Source organism: Crocuta crocuta, unplaced genomic scaffold, assembly GCF_008692635.1.
Source record: "Crocuta crocuta isolate KB4526 unplaced genomic scaffold, BGI_CrCroc_1.0 scaffold193, whole genome shotgun sequence".
Classification (NCBI taxonomy): domain Eukaryota; kingdom Metazoa; phylum Chordata; class Mammalia; order Carnivora; family Hyaenidae; genus Crocuta; species Crocuta crocuta.
In genome coordinates this window covers 5,119,334-5,140,250 of record NW_027529624.1, presented here as the reverse complement: position 1 = coordinate 5,140,250, position 20,917 = coordinate 5,119,334, and the positions used below count along the sequence as shown (strand labels likewise).

Below are 20,917 nucleotides of genomic sequence, written 5' to 3'. Positions count from 1 at the left end.
GAGAGAGAGAGAGAGAGAGAGAGAGAGAGAGAGAGAATCTGAAGCAGGCTCCAGGCTCCGAGCTGTCAGTACAGAGCCTGGTGCAGGGCTTGAACCCACGAGCGGGGAGATCATGACCTGAGCCAAAGACGGATGCTCAACCGACTGAGCCACCCAGGTGCCCCACTGCCACTTTAAAGATGAGGAAACCGAGATCCAGGGTCATACACGCAGGAGTGGTGGGGCGAACATCTGAACGCAGCCGGTCTGGCTTCGGAGCCTGTGGCTGTAACCACGATACCATCTGATGTTCTTGTGAACTAATTTGACCGAGATCCCTAAATCTGATCTGGCCAAAGGAAAAGGTGCCAGAAAAGTAAAGTTTTCATACCAAAGCTTCTACCTGGACCATTCTGAGTGGAAATCTTTCTAAAATGTACAATAAACTCCCCCGCTACCTGTCACAATGCACGACCGGGTGGAAGGTGAACTTCCTCTCTGTATCGTGGGAAGAGCGCGGGTCCTGCAATCACACAGATTGCAGGTTCGGATTCCTGCTCCGCCACTGGACAGGGCTGTGCCCTGGGGCAGGTCACTTCACTTCCTTGAGCGTGCTCCTGTGAGACGGAGGTGAGAATGCCTACGCCTCACTGGGTTCTTGTGAAAAGTCACTGAACACCACATATAAAACCAAGGCCCGTGTGGCGCTTGGAACACGCTGGGAACCATAGCTAGGGCACTCCCTGCCTTGGTTTCCCAGCCCACTCGGCTCCACCACCCTTCCTCGGAGGCAGGCGCAGCGATTCTTCCCCCTTCCACATGCTTACTTCCAACCTTCTGCTGGCCCCACCTCGTGCACATGGACTTCTTGGGGTGCGCTGAACACCCTTTGCCTCCCGGCACCTCGGTCCCTGCACACCCATCTTCCACTCCTCCGCTGAAAGCCTACTCCTCATTTCCACCCGGTAATTCCCACCTGGCTCTAAGATTCGGTTCAGGAAACATCTGGCATCCTGGCTTCCCCTGCGCTACCTCAGCCCTTGGCACATGCCTGCACGCTGGCTCAACTCACTGAATACTTTCCGACCCCTCTTCCTGCACCCAGAGCTCGGAGCTGGCAGGACGCTGGTGCTGCGCCTTATTCATCTTTAACCGACAGCACCTGGCGAGTGCCTGGCACCCTCAGGTTGTGTAGAAGAAATACGTACAAGACCCACAAGTCTCAGGACTGTGTGCAAAAGGGGCAGAGGTGAGTCCCCTCCATTCTCTCGTCTGATTTTCATGGCACCCTCATGGGCAAGGTGGACTGGGTACAAGTTTGCTCTTCTGCAAAGAACGCAACAGGGTTGGGGGATGGGTCCCGTGACTCCTCTCTGGCCCGTGTGCCTTCCCCCAGCGCCCAGGCTGCGCTCCAAGGAGCTGTAGGAAGCTGGCTTTTAGCTCCTTGGAAACCCTGTTTTCTTTCTAGATCCTAACTGTGGCCCAGACAGGTGGGATAACCGCAGAGTTTGCTTCCTATCAGGTGGGTGCCGTGGTACAAAGCAAAGCAAAAGAAAAGCGTAACAGCAGAGTCTCCTGGCTTCGTTGAATAGGCGAGATGACCGGTTGAGAAAAAAAGCGTAAGAAAGATGTTTTCAAGCTTTATGCTTTTGAAGAACTCAGGATAGAAGCAACAGGAACTGTAAAGCAGCTATTTCCAGAGCCAGGCCTTGTGCAGAGCGTGTTACGTGTGCACACAAATGCATTTTACAAGCGAGCAGGGAGGAGGCGTCACGGAAGAAGGCGGCTGGTGAGCAGCAGACTGGAACGAGACCCGAGTGCGCCGCGTGTGGGCCCAAGCTGTCTGCACTTCGTCATATTCCGCCTCCTCGACTTACAAACGTCTGCACGTCCCAGGGGGACGAAGCTCAGACACTAGCTGAGACACTAGCCACCATGTCGGTTTCCTTTAAGCAAGAACCTACTGTTGGCTGTGATGAAGGCACATGGCACCGGACAACCACCTCTCAAAGGTTTGGAAGGGCACGTGGTATCGCTGAATGAGTATAGGCTGGGGTTAGAGAGACCTAGGCTAAAACTCCAGCTCCGGGTCTTGTCTTCTCAGCTTCTCCTATCAGTCAAGACCGTTCGAGAGGTCAGACGCCTAGGAGAAACTGGCACATGGCAGGCACTCAGCAGAGGGTAGCGACTGACTTTTACCATTTTTATCGCTGCTGTTCCTCAACTTCAGTTTCACCAGCGAGAGGACACACGTAATGCTGTGAAGCTAACTACAGCTCAGACTTCATTCAGTGAACTACTCCATCGGCAACAACGCCTGAGTGTGCCAGACACGAGGCCACTTGGCTGGCCTCGGTTTGCTGAGAGAAGTATGAACATTCTGGAAACATACAGATAACTGAAGGCATGCCTCTGCAGCAGCAACATCACAGATATTACTTTGAATGGCAGTGAATGGGCTTTCAGTGATTTAGTAAAACCCAAAGTAAGTTGTCTTTGCAATGTTACCGGATCCTGCTTCTCCAGTATAAACAAGAGCTTCCCCTCCACTGGGATGATCCTAAAGGGGAAATCATCAAGATGTTACCAATGACTTCTCCACCCCTTCCTAGTAAGTGGGATTCAACAAAGAGCCGACACACAAGCACGCAAACACAACAAAAAGCCACTTCTCAAACACAGCTCAACACTGAGAGTGTTACCTTCCACTGCAGGCAGAGTTCAATCCCCCGGTCTGTACCAAGACTGTCCACCCCTGCTGCTCTCGCTACTCACTCCTGCATGGACCCTGCCGGGCTGGCTCCCACTCTCCCTGCTGCACTTGAACTCCTCGTCCTTCCAGCTTGAGTCCAGTCTATTCTCCAATGGTCGGCTCCTTTACTTCCGTCACACTGACACCTCTCTGGTTTCTCCTCCCACACAGCTGCCCCTTCCTCCTTCCCCAGCGCCCCACTGTGTGCACCCAACCAGATTCTGCTCTGGACTCTGCTTGTACAGGAGCCCGCTAGGCCTCACCCCAGCTCCGCCTGCTCTGCTGGGCCCCAGCTCTTGCGTTCCACCACTCCCTGGAACTTCTCCGGAGAGGAGAATTAAAACAGCTCTTACTGAATGCTTGCTAATGTGCAGAGCCAAAGTTCCCACACTTAGCGGGGTGCCCATGGCTTTTCACACGGTACTTGCTGTCTGTAGTAGCCACCACGGGAAGACCAACTTTGGAAAGACAGGGTCTTCTGAAAAGAATGTCGTGTGATAAGACGTAGCAACCATGAATTACCTGGAGCTAGCGGTTCTTAAGGTGTCGACAGATGTCCCATACTGCTGTTTCTCCTGAAAACTTCTATGTAAAATATCCAGGGACACCTGGTTGGCTTAGTCAGCAGAGTATGTGACTCTCGATCTGGGGTTGTGTAAGTTCGAGCCCCACACTGGGTGTAGAGATTACTCAAAAATAAAATCTTAAAAAAAAATCCAATGGTGCCCCTGTGGGTTGGCTGCCTTTCCCATGTATTATCATCTGATTTAACTTTTTTTTTTTAATGTTTTTATTTATTTCTAGGAGAGAGAGAGAGACAGCGTGAGCAGGGGAAGGTCAGAGAGAGAGGGAGACACAGACTCTGAAATAGGCTCCAGGCTCTGAGCTGGCAGTCAGCACAGAGCCCGACGCGGGGCTCAAACCCACGAACCGCGAGATCATGACCTAAGCGAAAGTCGGACGCTTAACCGACTAAGCCACCCAGGCGCCCCCATCTGATTTAACTCTTAATGATCCTACCAGGTAGATATATCATCATCTACACCTTCTATGTGGAGAAGTTGTGTCACTTCCCCAAAAGCACACAGCTTATAAGTGGTAGAGCCAGGATTTGAACCCAAGTGGTTCGGCTCCCCAGCCCACATTCTTAGCCTTACATATGCTGAATGGCTTCATGCTTATATCTTAAAATCTACACCTGACTTCTCTTCTTCCCTCAAACCAGCCATTCTTCTTGCTTCTCTAGTTTTGTGCCAGTCCTGGTCGTAGGATCCAAGGCAGAAAGCAGACAGTGGCTTTCCATGTTCCCACCAGTGGAACAGCCAACCTCTGCTCACTATAGGCTGGGGGAATGCTATTCCTGAACCTTCCTTTCGATCTCTAAGTAGGCTTTTTGACAGTTCTTTTCTATACCGAAATAAAACCCTGGAAAGGATTTTTTAACTCCACCGGAGATTTTTATGCAGAGATCAGGCTTAAAAAAAACACGGTACATGTTCCATAAATATCTGTTGGATAAATAAATGATTAGAGTATGACTACCTCAGGTTTGGATAGTCGTGATCAAATACAATTTTTGCTATAAACGATAGTTCATTTTTTTTCTGGCAACTGCTTGCCACGTGGGGAAATTATAAAGAAGTCCTACACTTGAGGGGATTATAATTTTACTTTCTAAGGCACCCAGATTCAAAACCTTAAGGGACATCTTTATCCTCATTGATGTTTCTGCCTTCCCAGATCCAAGCCCTGTTGCTGGACCTTATCAGTTTTCCCTTCAGAGTCTTCTTCTGAATCTCTGCCAGGCTCTTACCGTATCTAACACCTTGGACTATAATAACCTCCTGTGTGGTCTGTCACGATCTCTTCTTGGTGTCACCCACCTGCCACCATGCTATCATTTTAGTCTTACATGATCATGTGGAGAATATCCAAGTCCTGCTCATGAGCCCAAAGTGCCCGCTGCCAATTCCTTAATTCAAGATTCTTTACAATTTGCTCCCAACCCACCTTTTCAATACTCTGTTTGCACCCATTTATTCATTCACTTGACATCTATCAAAAAATGCCTACCAAGGGCACTGAGGAGATGAAGGGAACAGTAAGGTGACCACAACAGTCCCTAAGGAGCTACGACACCCTCAAGGAGCTTACCGTCTTTAACAGGGGAAATGGACTACATGCATAGAAAACTCGAATATCAGGGAAAGTTAAGTGCAGTGACTTCCCCCAGCCAGGTGGCATGGGAAGTCACAAGTTAATTCTCACTGGAGGGGCAGGACATCTTGGAAGAGGCGGCACTTGATTAGGTCTTGGAAGGGAAGGCAGAGCTTCAATATGTGAAGGAGAACAAGTCAGAAGATCACTACCAAAATGAGCAAAAGAAGAGCGAGAAGAATGCAGGGGCCAAGAATGGTTTCCACACAGTGCATGTGCAGCAGACTAAGGGGTACCTCTGAGAAGGGAGGCTTAAGGCTAAATCACAGACAATTATGAATGCTTGGCCAAGGGTCCGGACTTTGATACTTACTCATTCAGCAAGCACTTATGGACTAACTCTGAGGTTTATTCATTCAAAAAGCCCCTATGGACTAACTACAGCAGGCCAGACTGCGGGTTCAGGACTAGGGATGAAGCGGAGGGGGTGGCAGACACGGTCCTGGTCCTGCTGGACCTTACGGTTGAACGTGAAGGCAGTAAGGACCCACTGAAGATGCGGAACCAGAGGGCTGTCAGCATCAAAGCGGTACTTGAGAACATTCTGGCATCAGGGTTTACTAACTGCATGGGAGAAGAAACAGAAAGGAGGCCATTTGTTGCCTTAAGTGTGCGGAGGGATGAGGCCCAAGATGGGGCAGGGGTAATGGAGGACATAAAGGCGTGGAAGTTATTGCAGAGGAAGACTATCAGGCGCAGACCTGAGTGGAGACAGAGGAGGGGGAAAGCAGGGAGAGGGAAATGCAAACATGAACCATAAGACCGGGCAGAAACCAGAACAGGGGGGGCGCCTGGGCGGCTTAGTCGGTTAAGCGTCCGACTTTCGCTTAGGTCATGATCTCGCGGTTTGTGGGTTCGAGCCCCGCGTCGGGCTCTGTGCTGACTGCCAGCTCAGCGCCTGGAGCCTGTTTCAGTCTGTGACTCCCTCTCTCTCTGCCCCTCCCCTGCTCACGCTGTCTCTCTCTCTCTCTCCTCGAAATAAATAAAACATTAAAAAAAAAAAAAAAGAAACCAGAACAGGGGCTGGCGCCGGGGGCGGGGACTGACTGGCTGGAGGGAGGAGAAAGCTGCTTGGGACGATGGTAATGGCTGTGTCTTGACAGAGGTTTGGTCACACAGGTGGACGCATTTATCAAAACTCACCAAATGGTATACTGACCACCTGTCCATCTGCACGTTAAGTAAAGTCTACCAAGAATAAAAAGCTGTGAAAACAAATACTGAACTTGACAATATGCAGGCTGAAGTGTTCAGTGATGAAAGTGATATCTATAATTTACTTCAAAATACTCTGTAGAGGAGGAATCGACAGACATATCATAAGGGAGACAGCAAGATAATAACTACAGAATCTCACTGGGTGGCATAATGTGTTCACTGTACCATTTCAAAGCTTTTGGTCTGAAAAATTTCATAAGGTGTCGAGAAAAATGATGAAGCAGACAGTCTTGCATTTGGGTTGACTGGAAGGGCACAGAACATAGAAGCGGATGGAGGAGGAGATGCGGGTTTGGGGATCTGGGGGATGATACTGATCAGCAACACATGGGTCTGAGCGACCCGGGGCAGCAGGTGGAAATACTTAGCAGGCTGTTAGAAACACAGGGCCAGAGTTCGGTGGCTTTGTGGTGCTGCCTCCTAAACATCTTCCTGCCTCCTTGTACGCCTTTGCCCTGAAATCCCTTTTCTTCTGGAAGCTCTCTCCGACCACCCTGCCCTGTTGCATTCATCACCATAAGCTTAGTTTATGGCATTGTCATATGTTACTAGCATGGAAATTCTCAGGATAAACGGAATCTTACACAGAAAGATAGGATTTCATGAAGCAATTTTCAAATAAATGAATAAAACCTGACCTAGTATCTGACTACGCAGTTCTCAATGCTCACACGGATTCTTGGCTCGGAAGGTACGGTTTTGTTTTTCATTTCTGAGATATACATACTTAAAAGCCACTCTTTGCCGTGGGAAACATGACCGCTAGGCACAGGCTGAACGAAGCTCCCATTTCCACATTCTTTTTTTTTTTTTCCCATTTCCACATTCTTAATACACTTGACCTTCTCCTTCTTAGCAGCTTCTCTTTTAGACTTTATCTGACATTTCATTTTGCAGAACTCTAAACAAAAGAAGCCAATGGTTGTCCTCAGGTGGTGAAACTAACCTTTCTGACCTTTTTCTTTCCATGATTCTCAATTTCTAAATTTCTGCAATAGTTCCTTTGATAACAGGGAGAAAAGTTTATTTTTTAAAGAAAACCTGTAATGACATAGTCACCAGCCCCTAAAGTACAATTGCAGAAAGCTTCTCGAGGTGCAGGAAAGGAGTTACACCAAACCTGCTGATTTCTCATTCCTATCTCCTCAGCAATCTGTGAGCTCCCTGAGGTCAGGAGCCACTTCCGGCTCGGCTCCGCCCCTCTTAACAGGCACAATAGCACAGGGCCTGGTAGACAGCAGGCGCTCACATGGTGAAACAACACACATCTGACACCAGAAAGTGCCTCCCCACCCCCCATGTGTGGAAAGCCATCCCCTTATTCTGTTAACTTGGTCGTTATTATTCTCATTTTGAATATCTTTCCCAAACTAAACTCAGAGTACCTTTTAGTTCTCTCAACCGCCCCGGGCAGCCAGTGCTGCTGAGTGAAAGACAGTGGGTTTGGCTCCCTCCGTGAATTCCAATTTCAAGGGTATCCCTCAACCTATGCTTGGCACAATGGGGGAACAGCTCTGTTACGAAAACCCATGAATAATTAAGATTGCTCTAATTTTTGCACCAGGCATGTTGGGCCACTGGAAATATTTGACACCTGACGCCACCCCTTCGGATGGGCCACGCTCCCCACGGCTCACCTCAGCCGCTGGTTTCCAAGTCCGCTTACTACCATTGTCGCTAACCCACCGCACTTTAAAGAATGGTTTACCTTTTCTCCTCTCTCTCTCTCTCTGTCTTTCTCCTCTTTTTTCTTTTTTTTCTCACCGTGCCCGTCCGCGTGGAGGCTGGGCAGTGGGGGGGGAGCGGCAGCAGCCCCAGTGTGCGGGGCGCTGGGCGGAGGGCCGGGGGTCACCGGGGCCTCTCCCGCTGCTGCGGCTGAAAGTCCCAAACTTCTCTTGGACTTGGAGTGTCTCTTCTCTTTATGCTTCTCCTTGTCCTTCTTCTTTTTGCTCTTCTTTGACTTCTTCTTCTTCTTGACCTCCCTGTAGGAATCATCTATCACTAGCTCCCCAGCCTCTAGCTCCCCACCAGAGGACGAGTCCGATTCTACTAGAATAGGTTCAAGTCCCGAAAGATCAAGGTTAGCACTGTGGGAGTCCGGGAACTGGGAGGCATCCGACCCCCCGCCTTCGGGGCCAGGAGAGGAATGTGGGTCCGAGGCGGACTTGTGCTTCTTCCGGGCTGTTCTCAGAAAGCTCTGTAACTCGTGTCCTAGGAGGAAAGCACCTTGCTCATCCCGAGCTGATTTCTTAGAGGATTTTTTCAACGTCGCCTGTTGAGAGGGGTACTGAAAAGACTCCTCGTCAACCGAGCTGCTTCCCTTCTCCTTTGGCGAGAGAATGAGCTTCATCTTTAAGCCGTCGGGCTCCCGAAGGGTCAGTGTCTCTGTGTTCACATAGAGCGGTTTCATTTTTTTGGATTTGTGGGAACCACCGTCCTCCAGGGACAGTTCCCCACCGCTTCCACTTACTTTCTTCCTGTGGTGTTCCTTTCTACTCTCTGCATGACTCGAAGAGCTGGAGGACTTCTCCCCTGTCTTTTTGGAGGGCTTGGAGCCCGTGGCCAGCGGGGAAGTGATAGCTTTCAACAGGTCCATGGCTGTATCGGCAGACTGCGGGCTGGACTTTTTCTTTTTCTTCTGTGACGATTCCAAAGACGAAATATCTAGAAACAATCAAGAGAAGTCATGTCCACACGACAACCCGACTTCCAACAAGTTTCCTCTCTCACCCAAAACACTCACTAACATGAGGAAGAGGCTAAGAGAAATGATTTGAGGGGGGACCCCTTCAACGGATTCCTGATGACGCCCGTGCGCTTCTCGGCTTGGTAGATTCTGCCTGACCCCGGACACGGTTCTTGCCACTCAAGTTGTTTCTCTTCACTGAGACTTCACGAGCAACCAGAGAGAGAGCAGACCCAGAAGAACGGACTAAGCTGCGGGATTACGAGTAGTTACAACTGAGGTTACACTGCAGACAGAGTGTCATCTGTTTCTGTGTTCAGGGCAAGCCCGTTCTAGTAAAGGGTTAGTCTCATCAGCTATGCGCATAAGAGAGCTAAGAAAGGCTGGTCTTGTGACTGGATATGCACTGCACTGAGAAGTAACCCACAGGTGCAGGCCAGAGGGATACATATGGCAAAAGGGATGCTGGGTAACAATGGGCAGAAGATAAGTGGATGATTGGGGGGAGAAGGAACCTGGTACCTGGTGTATCACAAATGAAGACTGTTCTTCTATGCTGAATCCTCCAAAATACCAGCCCTCCACCTCTCTCCTCCTTCACACTGGTTTATCGGCACTCAGAACAAGAACCACTGTCCTGTTAAATAGGCCACTGAGTCAGCAACATCTGGATCCCTTTCCCCTACCCCGACTCCAAGAACCAGTGATGTGTTCATCCCACCTGCTGCCCCTTCCCTCCTCACCTCCATAGTAGTAATCATCAGAGGAGTGCTTCCTCTTCTTCTTGTGCGTGTCCGTCCCCAAGAAATAAAGTTCGCTATCCTGGAACCGAAGAGGAAGAAAAATTGACCAACGAATAAGATGAGGACCAATTTTGTTCTCTGATTTCTGACTTCGGAAAACAAAGTAAAACGGGGGAAATACTGAGAATAGGCACGAACAATGTTCACTTTAAAATAAACTTCTTTCTTCAAGGACTAGGAAACAGGATGTGAGATAGTTAAAAGCTCTCCTAATTCAAATGTGTAGAATTTACCTTTAACTTCTTCTTGGAAGAATTTCTGACCTGAGCAGCGATTTCTTCCTCTTCCCTTAAGAAATCTTTGTAAGAACGTTTCTTTTCTCGTTGGCTCCGGCCAGCAGCTAGTCCTGCGTCCTCAGAGCTGTGATCACCATCAAAGCAATCTGAAAGCCAGGTTCATTTGGAAAGGAAACGAGAAAAGATTCAGTAAGTCACAACCGAATCGCCACATACAGAAGGCAACAGGCCCTCCATTTCCAAGCTAAAATGTTTCGAGAGGTCCACTGGAATACAGGGCTAGGATCCAAGGGGACAAGTGTATTTCTTGATGACCTGGCTGCAAATACAAGCACCGAACCTGAAGAAACAATGCTTCCATGCTACTCAAAGCCCAATGTGCGTCCTCAGACATGGTTTCTTGGTTGTGATTTGGCAGGTGGACACGGACGCGCAGAGGTAAGGCTGCAAAGAATAAGGGTTCATGCGCTGTGCTGCTCTGTGGGAGTCCAAATCGTGACTCCTACCCCACACTCCTGAACACTGGAGCTGGCAAGGACCACGAGTGCTGCAGGGGGTCACCCCGATGGACCAGAGATTTATATTTCAGACTCTTGGGTTGGAACCCTGTCCCGGTTTTCGCTTCCATGGGCCCAGCTGGGGGATGATGTGGAGGCTGAGTGTCATAATACGGCTCGGGAGTCACTCGGGAGTCCAGGCCGTGATGGCCGGTCCTGGTCTCTATGTCCATGGACTGCAAGGATTGAAGAGGAAACCCCCTTTGGAATGCTTCTCAGATTAAGGGGTCATACCTTCTTTCTTCATGGAGTCATCATAAGCCATGGCGGTCCTGCAGGGCCTTTGTGAATGTGTCACTGTGTCCAGGCTCCTTCCCGTCTACAGGACCAGGTCTGAGAAACAAAGAAGGAAAACCCTCCTGTAATGCGAAATCACTGTGGAGAGGCAACCTTCCAGATGGAAATGCGTAGTGATCCAAGGGCAGTCTGGAAGGGCAGCAAGAAATAAAGGAGTGTCTTGTCACCTCCTCATTCTGCTTGTAAACATACTGGGGTTGAGACTGCACGAAGTGTACTGGGCTTAATTTGATTTGACTTATGAGTTAGAGTTGTGGTTTGGTGAAGTATATAAGATACCTCCCACAGAATAAAAAATACCTCAAAATTAAGGAGAATTTCTGAAATGCCAACAGGACTGACAACACCGAGATGGTAAATACTGACATTAAGTCAGAGGCATAGGTTCAATCATGGTTACGAAATGCACAGATAAAGCAGGATGCAGAGGAAGACAGATTACAGCAAACATTCCAGACCATAAAATCCTACCATGTGGATTGGCGGCAGGCTAAAATCTATTGTACTGCAGTTTAAACAGAAATGATGATAACTCGATAGAGATGTTAAGGACCTTTAAAGCGTAACTTTTTGGTATGCATTTTGTTGGGCTACATGAATTTGCTCAAAACTGCAGAAGTATAAAGGTAAGTATACTTCTTACATCAGTTGGCCACATGACAGCTTTCAAGGCTATCAAGCCTCTCTTAAAGGCTAGGTGGAAATCAGGAAGAATTATCATTTGTCCACTGGTGGTAAAGTTTTTGTGATTATTAAGATTTTCACTGATCTGAAGAGTTACTGTAATTTAAATGTTCTAAGTATTATTCTGAAGTTGTTAAAAAAATTTTTTTTGACATTCAAGTTTATACGTCTACTTTGACTTTGACAATGACAAGTTGTAGACTGCACTCTAGGATTAAGTTCTTTGAATACTTTAAGGACAGGTAATGTCACAAGTCCTGCAGGAAGTCTTTGCAGGAAACTTAAAAATGACAGACTAAATATTTGGACAAGTGTTCTCATCCAGTTAGTGAAATGCTTAAAGGGTGATCGGATTGGTTATTTATTTAAATTTCACTTTATCTTCATTACTTTAAGTGGATTTAGAAATGCTGAATGGCTCTCTAGAGAGACATTGCCAATCCCTTTAGGTGGGCATGGGGATGGGTAATACTGAAGTATGTTAACTCTTGTGACAGAGAATCTGATTAACGGGGGAATTTTGCTAAGAGTTGCACTGAAGATAAACGAAAAGACTTAATCGCACGAGTCAGATAAAATACAATGCGTAGACATGCCTAAGTTGAACGTACAAAGAGAAAAAGCATTGCCAAGAATGACTTACAAGGAACATTAAGAAGAATAACATAAAAAAGTACTTCTCCACTTCCCTGAGAATGAAGAATGGAGTTGGTCAAAGTTAAGAGAATCTACAGCAAAGTAAAGAAACCAAACGAACTGGTTATTTTAGCGGTAAACTGGAGAACTGCTTGCTCCGAAGCTTGTCATAAGAAATGAAAGCCATACAAGGCCAGATCTCATGTAAAATACGAGGCACCTTGCACCACTGTAGCTAGATTTCCTTCGATGTTCCAGTATTCAACTTTCTCAGGTAGAAATCACTGCCCTCCCCTCTCCACACAAGTGGCAGACTCTGCTAGTGGTGAAGGAAGGGGGAATGTCAGAGGGAATTCTGTCCATTCATTTGAAAATAGTATACCCTCTCACTGGCACTAAAACATACTGAATTTAGCAGAAAAAAAGGTAAAGGTCCCCTTAGTTTTCACAGGCTGGTAACGCCAAGAAATACAACTTGAGACCTGGAGTTTTCTATGTTTTTCAGGCCTAATGAATTTTGGCTAAGAATGTTTGAGAAATAATAAGGGGCAAAGTCTTAAAACATTTGGTGTCATAAATACAGCCATCAACCTGGTGTCAACTTCAAGAACAGGCACTTCTACAGGCCCTGAGACGTATGGATAGGCCTTCTTTTTTAGTAACATCAAAACTGACACAAACCAGAGTTGAACGGTCTAACAGAATGGGAATAAGTACCTTTGAACACGGTACCAGAAAGAACACCATGATGTGACTTCTGAGCTGTGAAGTGTTCATGGTCTCCTAACCCATTGCTTTGGAAAACTGGTGGATTTAAAAAGTTGTGAAAGGGGACAGAAAATTAGGAGCTGATCCTCAGAGGCACGGGCAAACACAGAAAACAGGTGCTGGTGTTAGTGTTACATACTGGAATGAGGCCTGCTACTGTTTAAATTTTCAGAGAAACACTGAAGAACATTTTATAAATTACAGGATTAAATAACCTGTAGAGGAAAAAAAAAAAAAATGAATGGGGCCTGAAGGCAAGGCTGATTCACTACAGAACCGGAACAGCCAAGAGCTTAAAAAACTTAAAACACAGTGAACTATGTTGCTTGCAGCTTGGACAGACTGATGGACCTTGAATTTCTAGATTCTTTAAAATCAAGGTATTGTTGCAACTCAGGGGTTAGTTTGGTTGCTGACTCACAAAGGAAAGAGGAAACCAGATAAAGAAGTCTCAAGCAATAGTGTGGAAGAAAGGCAGAGTTAGGACAACATTTATATAGGATCAGCTGACCCCTTGATATTCCTTCCAGGTCTTGAATGTTATCCATGATAAATTCAGAGTTCAGGGTTAGGCAGCAGATTGTGGGATTAACAGAAGTGAAAAATATTAGGCTTGATTTTCACATTAGAAAACGAGGCTGTAACTAACATGAGATGTTGGCAAACGAAAACAGGTGTTAAAACCCATTCTCCTGAATTCCATCCTTTTAGAGTTTATAGAATTCAATGTTGTCAACTTCAAGAGGCAGGGGTAGTTTTCACAATTATGTTCCTCTCCGTGTGCTATGAAATGACAATGTAAGTGAAAGTTCATTATTTCATGTTGCTTATGGAAGCCAGAAACAGGCCATCACAAAAAATGTGTACTTATGCAATACGCAAATTGTTAGGTGGCTCTTCTGGGACGCTTCAGGACTACGGTGAAGGGGAGTTTTGTTCAGGTACAGCTTTCGGGATTACCAAAGTGATGAGTGAAAAACCAAAAAGCATCTGGTATAGAACTTTCTTATTTTGCAGGTCCAAATGAGAAGTATTGAAAAAACAGTTTCAGAAGGTGATTCTTTTTCTTTTCTTTTTGCTTTTTTTTTTTTTTTTTTTTTGCGGTAATCTGAGCTCCAGCAATGGTTAACAAGTTCCTTCATCCCAGAATGTGAGCGAGTCCTGAAAACGAGGGAACCAAGTAAGCCCCTTGATCTGAGCAGAGAGCGAAATCCTGAAATCCGGGTCTAGTCCGCGACGATAGCCTTGTTCCAGGGTCCCTGTTCTCGTCCAGCCTTCCCTCCAGGAATTCAAGGGGCCCGTCGGCGCAGGAAAAGGAAGGTGCACATCCAGCGGCCGCCGCCGGTTTCTGAATTTGCTGCTGTGGTGGACTTCGGGCGCTGTCTGGTCGTTTTTTGGAGAGATCTCCTCCCATCTCGCAAGGCAGCGACTCCGAGTTCCTGGCACGCCCTTCTCCAGGAACCTACCTATGCAGCACTCACAGCCCCTGCCAGCTCTGGAAACTGCAGAGATCCCCACAGCCTGGGCTACGGATTGAATCCTCTCACTGCGTGGCCCCGGAGCCGGACCACGACCACCGCACAGACAGGTTGGCCACACATTTCCAGAAAACCACCAGTGCAAATTTTGACAAAGCTTTGTCCAATCAACAGGCTTTCCTTTGAGTTTTTTTTTTTTTTTTAAATTTGTCCTGCTACAAGGGGACATAATCGGCCACCGGCTTAACCGGCAAAGGGAGGTGGGAGATGCTGTCCCTCCGATGCGTGACATGAAGTGAATCTACAAGTAACAGCTGCGGGGGGAAGCGGGCCTGTACGGGGAAGATCGCACTACGAACGCACGTCCCGACTGGGTCGCCCGCAAAGAGGACACGCAACACGGCGTTATTTACACAGAGAGCCCCCGGGACCACCCTTTCTGCGGTCCCCAAGCAAACCAATGGGATTCTCCCGGCAGTTTTGCAGCAACAGCTAGTTCAACAAAGCTCTGTGAAGAGGAAAAGAAGAAAGCTCCTCCCCTCNTCGCCGCTACCTTCACTCAGCTCGCCCGGATCCCGCCTCAGCGCCGCCGACCGCCGCCATCTTGGAGAAGGAGAGAAAAGCGCGAGCGGCCAGGGAGCCTCAGTCGAGCCCAGAGCGCAGGCTCCCGCTCGGGAAGGCGAATCGCGCTCCTAACGGAGCGCCGAGCGCATCGAAAGAAACGCGCTACTGGCTGAGCCCCGGAGCCGGAATTGATTGAGAACTTGCTGTGAGCCAGGCGTGGGCTCGGAGCTTTACGAACATTATTATCATTTAGTCCTCGCTGCATCCCTGTGAGGTAGGTTTGGTCACATTTTGCGTATGAGAAACAGGCTCAGAGAGGTTAAGTGACTTGCCCGACCGTACACAGGTAGTTGGAGGAGGAGGCAGGTACTACTCCCAACTCTTGTGATTCGCAATGAAGTGAACTTTCTGCAAGGCTATGCCATTTCCTTCGAGAAATTTTCGTCCATAAGTGGCGTCTCTGCAAAACCTTGACCGTGCAGATTAATAGTGCTTATTTGGAATTTGGCATTTATGTTTGAATGCTTGGCGTATTTCGGATGAGGTGGGAGAACTATTTTTCTAACAATGAACCGTAAAATAATATGCACGGTGAGTCATCATCTGCATTTCCCCTCACATATTATTTGCATTTAAAAGTTGGAAACAGTCTTCGAACAAATGAAGAGATGCCGCACACAGGAGAGACAGAGGGTGTTTCTGATTTGCTCTGGAGAATTTGGACCAATAGGTAGAAATTCCTGTGTGAAGAAGGTCTTGGCTCACTACGAAGACAAACTCGTGTTTCTAGAGCAGCTCAATGTGGTTGACTCCCTTGTAAGATAGTGAGCTCCCCATTATTAAAGCAATTCAAGAAGAACTAGGGTCCTAGTTGTTGTAGAATGGAGAGAGGTTAGAGATCTCGATTGGTTTGTAGAGTCGTGAATCCCCTGACACTGCAAAATTACGTGTTTGTGCACATGTGTGTTTTTCTGGGTTTAGATCCTATCAAAGGCTAGGAACCCTTATCTTTCTGGGCTTTTGAGTCCAGAATTGGAAGGGCTGCTTGAAAGAGTTTGTACTCATGCTGCTCGCTTTGCAGACAGAAATTGAGACCAAGAGAAGCAGACGATTTGACTTACGACGCACTGCCAGAGAGCCATCAGATAAGGATTAGAAAGCAGATTCTTTGACTCTTGGTTCAGTGCTCTTTTCACCGGAAGATGCTCTCTCAATCTGCCCGGAGTAGAATATCGGATTCTGTGTAATCATTGCTCTAAGCAGTTGTGAGATGCTGAGATGTTAAAACATCGGAGACAAAGTTGTAGAATTTATTCTCCAAATGTAACCACGAATAGTTAACAAACCTGCCATCATGGTCCTTTTCTGCTCATCAAAAATAGTCAGTGAGTTTCACCGAAAGTTATGGGATTGCTCTTCTGGCATATCCTAACTGGCATTAGGCTTCCCTGTGAGGTATTTAAGAGCCGTGAGAATGTGTTTTCATGCATGTTCGTCAGTGTTGGTCATGATGTTTTCGGTTGGAGGCAATGTAATCCCAATTCAAAACAGTTCTCCAGAAAAGGAGGATTTATTGGTTGACAGGCATGGCTGGATCCAGGGAGGAGCTTAAGTTTTTGGAGAGAGGTTCTTTCTTGTGAGTTGGCTTTATTCTCGGGTTCCAAGTGATGAGTCCACCTCCAGGCTTCATTATCCTTGAGACGACCCATGTCCCTGGACAGGGACTTTCTTTTACTCATTTGTTTTGGGAGACTATCATTGCCTGAATTAGATCGTGTATCCAAACAGAAAGCAATCACTATGAGCAAAGGCATGGGGTATGCTGATTGGCTAGATCAGGTCACATGCTCACCCTCTAAAGCAGGATAAACTCCAGGAAAATCAGGTGTTATTGTCAGAAGGGTGAAGGCGTGTTAGGTAGGCAAAGCCGACAGCTGTCCGCCCAGCTGTACCACTAGATTGGACCTGCTTGCTTCATGGGTCCCGTTTGTCTTGTCTCCTGAGGTTGGGCACACCAAGTAATTGCCCATCTTAACCTTCTGTAGCCCGGAAGTCTATCACTCCTCAGTCTGCCCTCTCCTCTTGTAGCACTGTCTGTGCATTCATTCATTCATTCAACAAATATTTATTGGAAACATGGCTTGTGCGAGACACTGTCCTAGGTGGTCTGACCCGCCGCCCCCCGCCCTGGGGCTTACATTCTCATTGGACTGGGGAGCAGAAAATAGATAACACATTAGGTGGTGATCAGAGGTGGAGAAAAAAATGCCTGGGAGGCTAAGAAATACCAGGAAGGAGTGGAGGTGGAGACTCTTATTTACATTAGCGGTCAGGAAGGCTCCTCTGATTGAGACTCCTGATTGAGGAGGCAGAAACGGAGGCCGGCTCCTCCCCAAGTGGGCTGGTGGTGGAGGCTAGGAGGCCGTAGCTCCGGGAACGGATGCTAGGCCTTCCTCTGAGCCTTGACGGAAAAATATTCTCCACTGAATATCCTGCCATGGTTCTTTAATTTTTGCAACTCGGAAAGAAAGAAAGGAGGACCGCTTGGTAGCCCGAGGTGGAGAAGGGCCTGGTCACGGCAGGCTTTGAGGGTAAGAACGCTGTCCCATGAAAACAAGAAGGTGGCCTCTGAGATGTGTGAAGGGTGGGTGCTCCCTGGGCCTGGGGCTGGTCTCTGGCCCATGTGACCCAAGGAACCTGCCCAGTGCAGGGTAGTAGCAGGTGACCATTAAGTCCTGCTTGATATCTGGATGTGTTCTTCTCCACGTTGTTTTTCCGTGCTCTGTCCTCTGCGGTCATCTTTTGAGCAGCTTCGTTGCATCAGGCCCCATGGGTATGCTCAGGACAGGCCCCTTTGGGCTGGGAGCAAGCACACAGACCTAATTAAAACTACTGTAAGTGACAAGAAGTTGTGGCTTGTGTGTGAAAAACCACCAAGAGCCAGAGAAAAGCTAGCCGTCTGGGCCTCCCAGGTCCCTCCCTCTTAGCTCTGTTCTCTCAGGTGCACCCTCCTCATGGGCCTGGGGTCATGGCCACGTGTAGCCCAGGCTTCTAGGCTTACCATCGTGTGACCAAAGAGGAAGGAGGGCTTCCCCACACCAACTCCGTGGGAAGGAATCCCAGGCAAGAAGGATTGGTTGGCTTGGGGTCAGGTGGTCATTCCGTGCTGTGATGGATCATTTCTGGTAGAACCATGAAGTAGGAGTCACTTCCCAAAAGAACAGAGGCATCTATTCTGGGATGACAAATATTAACCCTCTGTGTGCACCCATTTCCTTGTCTGGAGTGTGTCCCCCGCCCCCTACTCGACCACTTTTGCCAGCTCTGTACCCAGAAAGCGCCTATTTATTCTACATGATGTAGCTGGAATGCCCCCGTCCAAGTGCTGCTCCGTGTTCCCACACACTTGATGACATGTCTACCACCGCACTTCCCAAACGGGTGACAGCAATCTCCTGATATCCCTCCTTTCCCTTCCTCAAGGCCAGGATCCAAGTCATCTTTGTCCCTCCAGCCACATGCAGGTATTCAGCAAATCCTTTTGATTGGATGTTGTTGAATGAAGAGTAGGAAAGACCATTTTTCTTGGGATTCAGGGCGACAGAGGTGCAAGCTGCTGGGGAGAGTTATAGAAGGTGTGGCGGTGCTGGGTTTACCCGCCCCATCGCTGCTCTGCAGCGGACGCCATGGCTCAGACTTCAGGGGTGGCTGTGTAACGCCAGCCTGGTGATCATAATACCCAGCTTGAGCTTTATGGGGGCTGTGTGAAAACTTCAAATGCAGGAGCTTGTCTGAGAAAGTGAGAAGACACCTAGAGAGCTTGAAGGCACTCGGTGCCTGCATCGGGCTGTTCCCTGCCAGGGATGCATGAGCCAGGGATCTCCCTCACCTGTTGGTGTAAGCTGGCTGGGGGCTCCTCTGTCCTATGGAGCCCAGAAGAGCTCCCCAGTCCCTGGGCTTCAAGAAAGAGGAGGCCCTTGAGCTGGTCCTTGCCTGTGGGGTGTGGTTGGTGGAATAGGGTGGGAGGGCTTTCCTGGTGGAAGAGATTGGGTAAGAGGAGGTTCAGAGGCTCAGGGCTGCACCATATCCTCAGGATGACAAGCAGTGGGGTCAGGCATGTTGCTGTTGGGGGGAGATCGGAGCCACATGGAGAGAATGCATAGCCTGGAAGGGCTGGGCCAGCAGCTGCCCTCTCCCCCGACCTGGCTGTCTCTGCCCTCCACTGCGCATTTCTAGCTGATGGTGGTGATCTTCTGTTTCTTCTTTCCTTCTCCCCCAGCCTCACAGGAAAATATTTTAAACTTGGAAGTTCAAAGTACAAATATTCATGGACCCACTCCCAGACTAAACAACTGTTAACATTATTCTCCTTATATTGGCTTGTTTTAAAATGTTATTGAATTAAAGAAAAATCTTTTTTTAGGAAAGAATACATGAAGACATTTTGAGCCCCATCTCTATCTCCAGCACCAATAATAGCTCATTCCCTTCTGTCTTTCCTCAGAGGAATTGAAATTGGTGTGTGTTCTTCCTGTCCATGTTTTGATCACATATATGCATGAGACACAAAGTAGCCTAATTAACGATTAAGGGTATTAACTCAGGAGCCAGATTTGCTGGGTGAAAGTCTAACTCTATTACTTTCTTTTTTTAAAGTATTTATTTGTTTTGAGAGAGAGCACATGCACATAAGTGGGGGAGGAGAAGAGAGAAAGAGAGAATCCCAAGCAGGCTCTGCATTGTCAGCACAGAGCCTGATGTGGGGCTCAAACTCAAAAACTGAGATTTTTATGACCTGAACTGAAGTCAAGAGTTGGATGCTCAACCGAATTGGAGCTCAACTGTATTACTTTTTGCTGTGTAACCTTGCGCAGATTCTAGATATCTCTGGGTCCCAATGTCTTTCTTCTCAAAATGGATATAAGGAAAGCAAAGCCCTTACACAGCAGTGCCTAATACCTGGAAGGTATTATACTGTATATAGGGATTATATGTGTTCATTACTATTATGCAGGAATAATATATGGTGTTTTGTTGTGTTGCATTGTAACAGTGCTGTTTCACAAAGCTATGTAAGTGGTACAGGATCATTTGGTAGCAATTTGTGGGGTTTTTTTTTATTTGTTTATTTTTTATATAATTTATTGTCAAGTTAGCTAACATGCAGTGTATACTGTGTGCTCTTGTTTTGGGGGTAGATTCCCATGATTCATCGCTTATATACAACACCCAGTGCTCATCCCAGCAAACCCTCGGTTTGTTCTCTGTATTTAAGAGTCTCTTATGGTTTGCCTCACTCTCTGTTTGAAACTGTCTTTTCCCCTCCCCCTCCCCCATAGTCTTCTGTTAAGTTTCTCAAGTTCCACATGTGAGTGAAAGCATATGGTCTCTGTTTTTCTCTGACTGACTTATTTCACTCACCATAATACCCTCCAGTTCCATCCACATGGCTGCAAATGGCAGGATTTCATCCTTTCCTCATTGCCAAGTAGTATTCCATTGTATAGATAAACCACATCTTCTTGATCCATTCATCAGTTGGTGGACACTTAGACTCTTTCCATCATTTGGCTGTTGTTGAAAGCACTGCTGTAAACATTGGGGTACATGTGCCCCAATGCATCAGCACTCCTGTATCCTTTGGGTAAATTCCCAGTAGGCAATTTGTGTTTTTCATTCAACATACCATGTTTGGCAGACTTTGCTTCTAGCCAAATTGGAATACCAGGGACCAGATATCTCTTGCTGCCTGAAGCAATCAACAAAAAGATCCAGATAAAATATAGGAGACAAAGGTTTTTGGACCTTGAATATCAGGCAGGACAGAGATCCCCAAGATGATGGGAGACTGACAAAGTGAGAGCCCTACGATTGCCTTGGTTTACTGCCTGACGTTTCCAGACTACAGTGTAGGGAAGGGTAACCCAGGGGGAGCCTGGTGGTCTCCCTGAGTTGAGGAGATGGAGCTGGGAGTTTGGAGAGGTCAAGGTGGCTGGGATTCTCAGGCAGAATGTAAAGGAGAGAGCCTTGCCCAGAAAGGGC

At 47.6% G+C, this 20,917-nt stretch overlaps 1 protein-coding gene across 3 annotated transcripts in view; it reads right to left on the bottom strand.

The window, feature by feature from the left end:
- Positions 1–14,921, bottom strand: part of HMGXB4 (HMG-box containing 4) — a 29,625-nt gene extending 14,704 nt beyond the window's left edge. The window contains exons 1-5 of one of the 3 annotated variants that reach the window (XM_077762031.1): positions 14,865–14,921; positions 10,683–10,781; positions 9,889–10,037; positions 9,596–9,674; positions 7,875–8,830 (exon numbers count right to left, since the gene is read on the bottom strand). In XM_077762031.1, coding sequence (XP_077618157.1) covers positions 7,875–8,830; positions 9,596–9,674; positions 9,889–10,037; positions 10,683–10,713 — 1,215 coding nt within the window. In that variant the 5' untranslated portion in view covers positions 10,714–10,781; positions 14,865–14,921. Of the gene's footprint in view, positions 1–7,874; positions 8,831–9,374; positions 9,490–9,595; positions 9,675–9,888; positions 10,038–10,682; positions 10,782–14,864 lie in introns of those variants that run through there. The other 2 variants (XM_077762033.1, XM_077762032.1) reach the window with 2 other exon arrangements.
- Between the last annotated feature and the right edge of the window lie 5,996 nt (positions 14,922–20,917).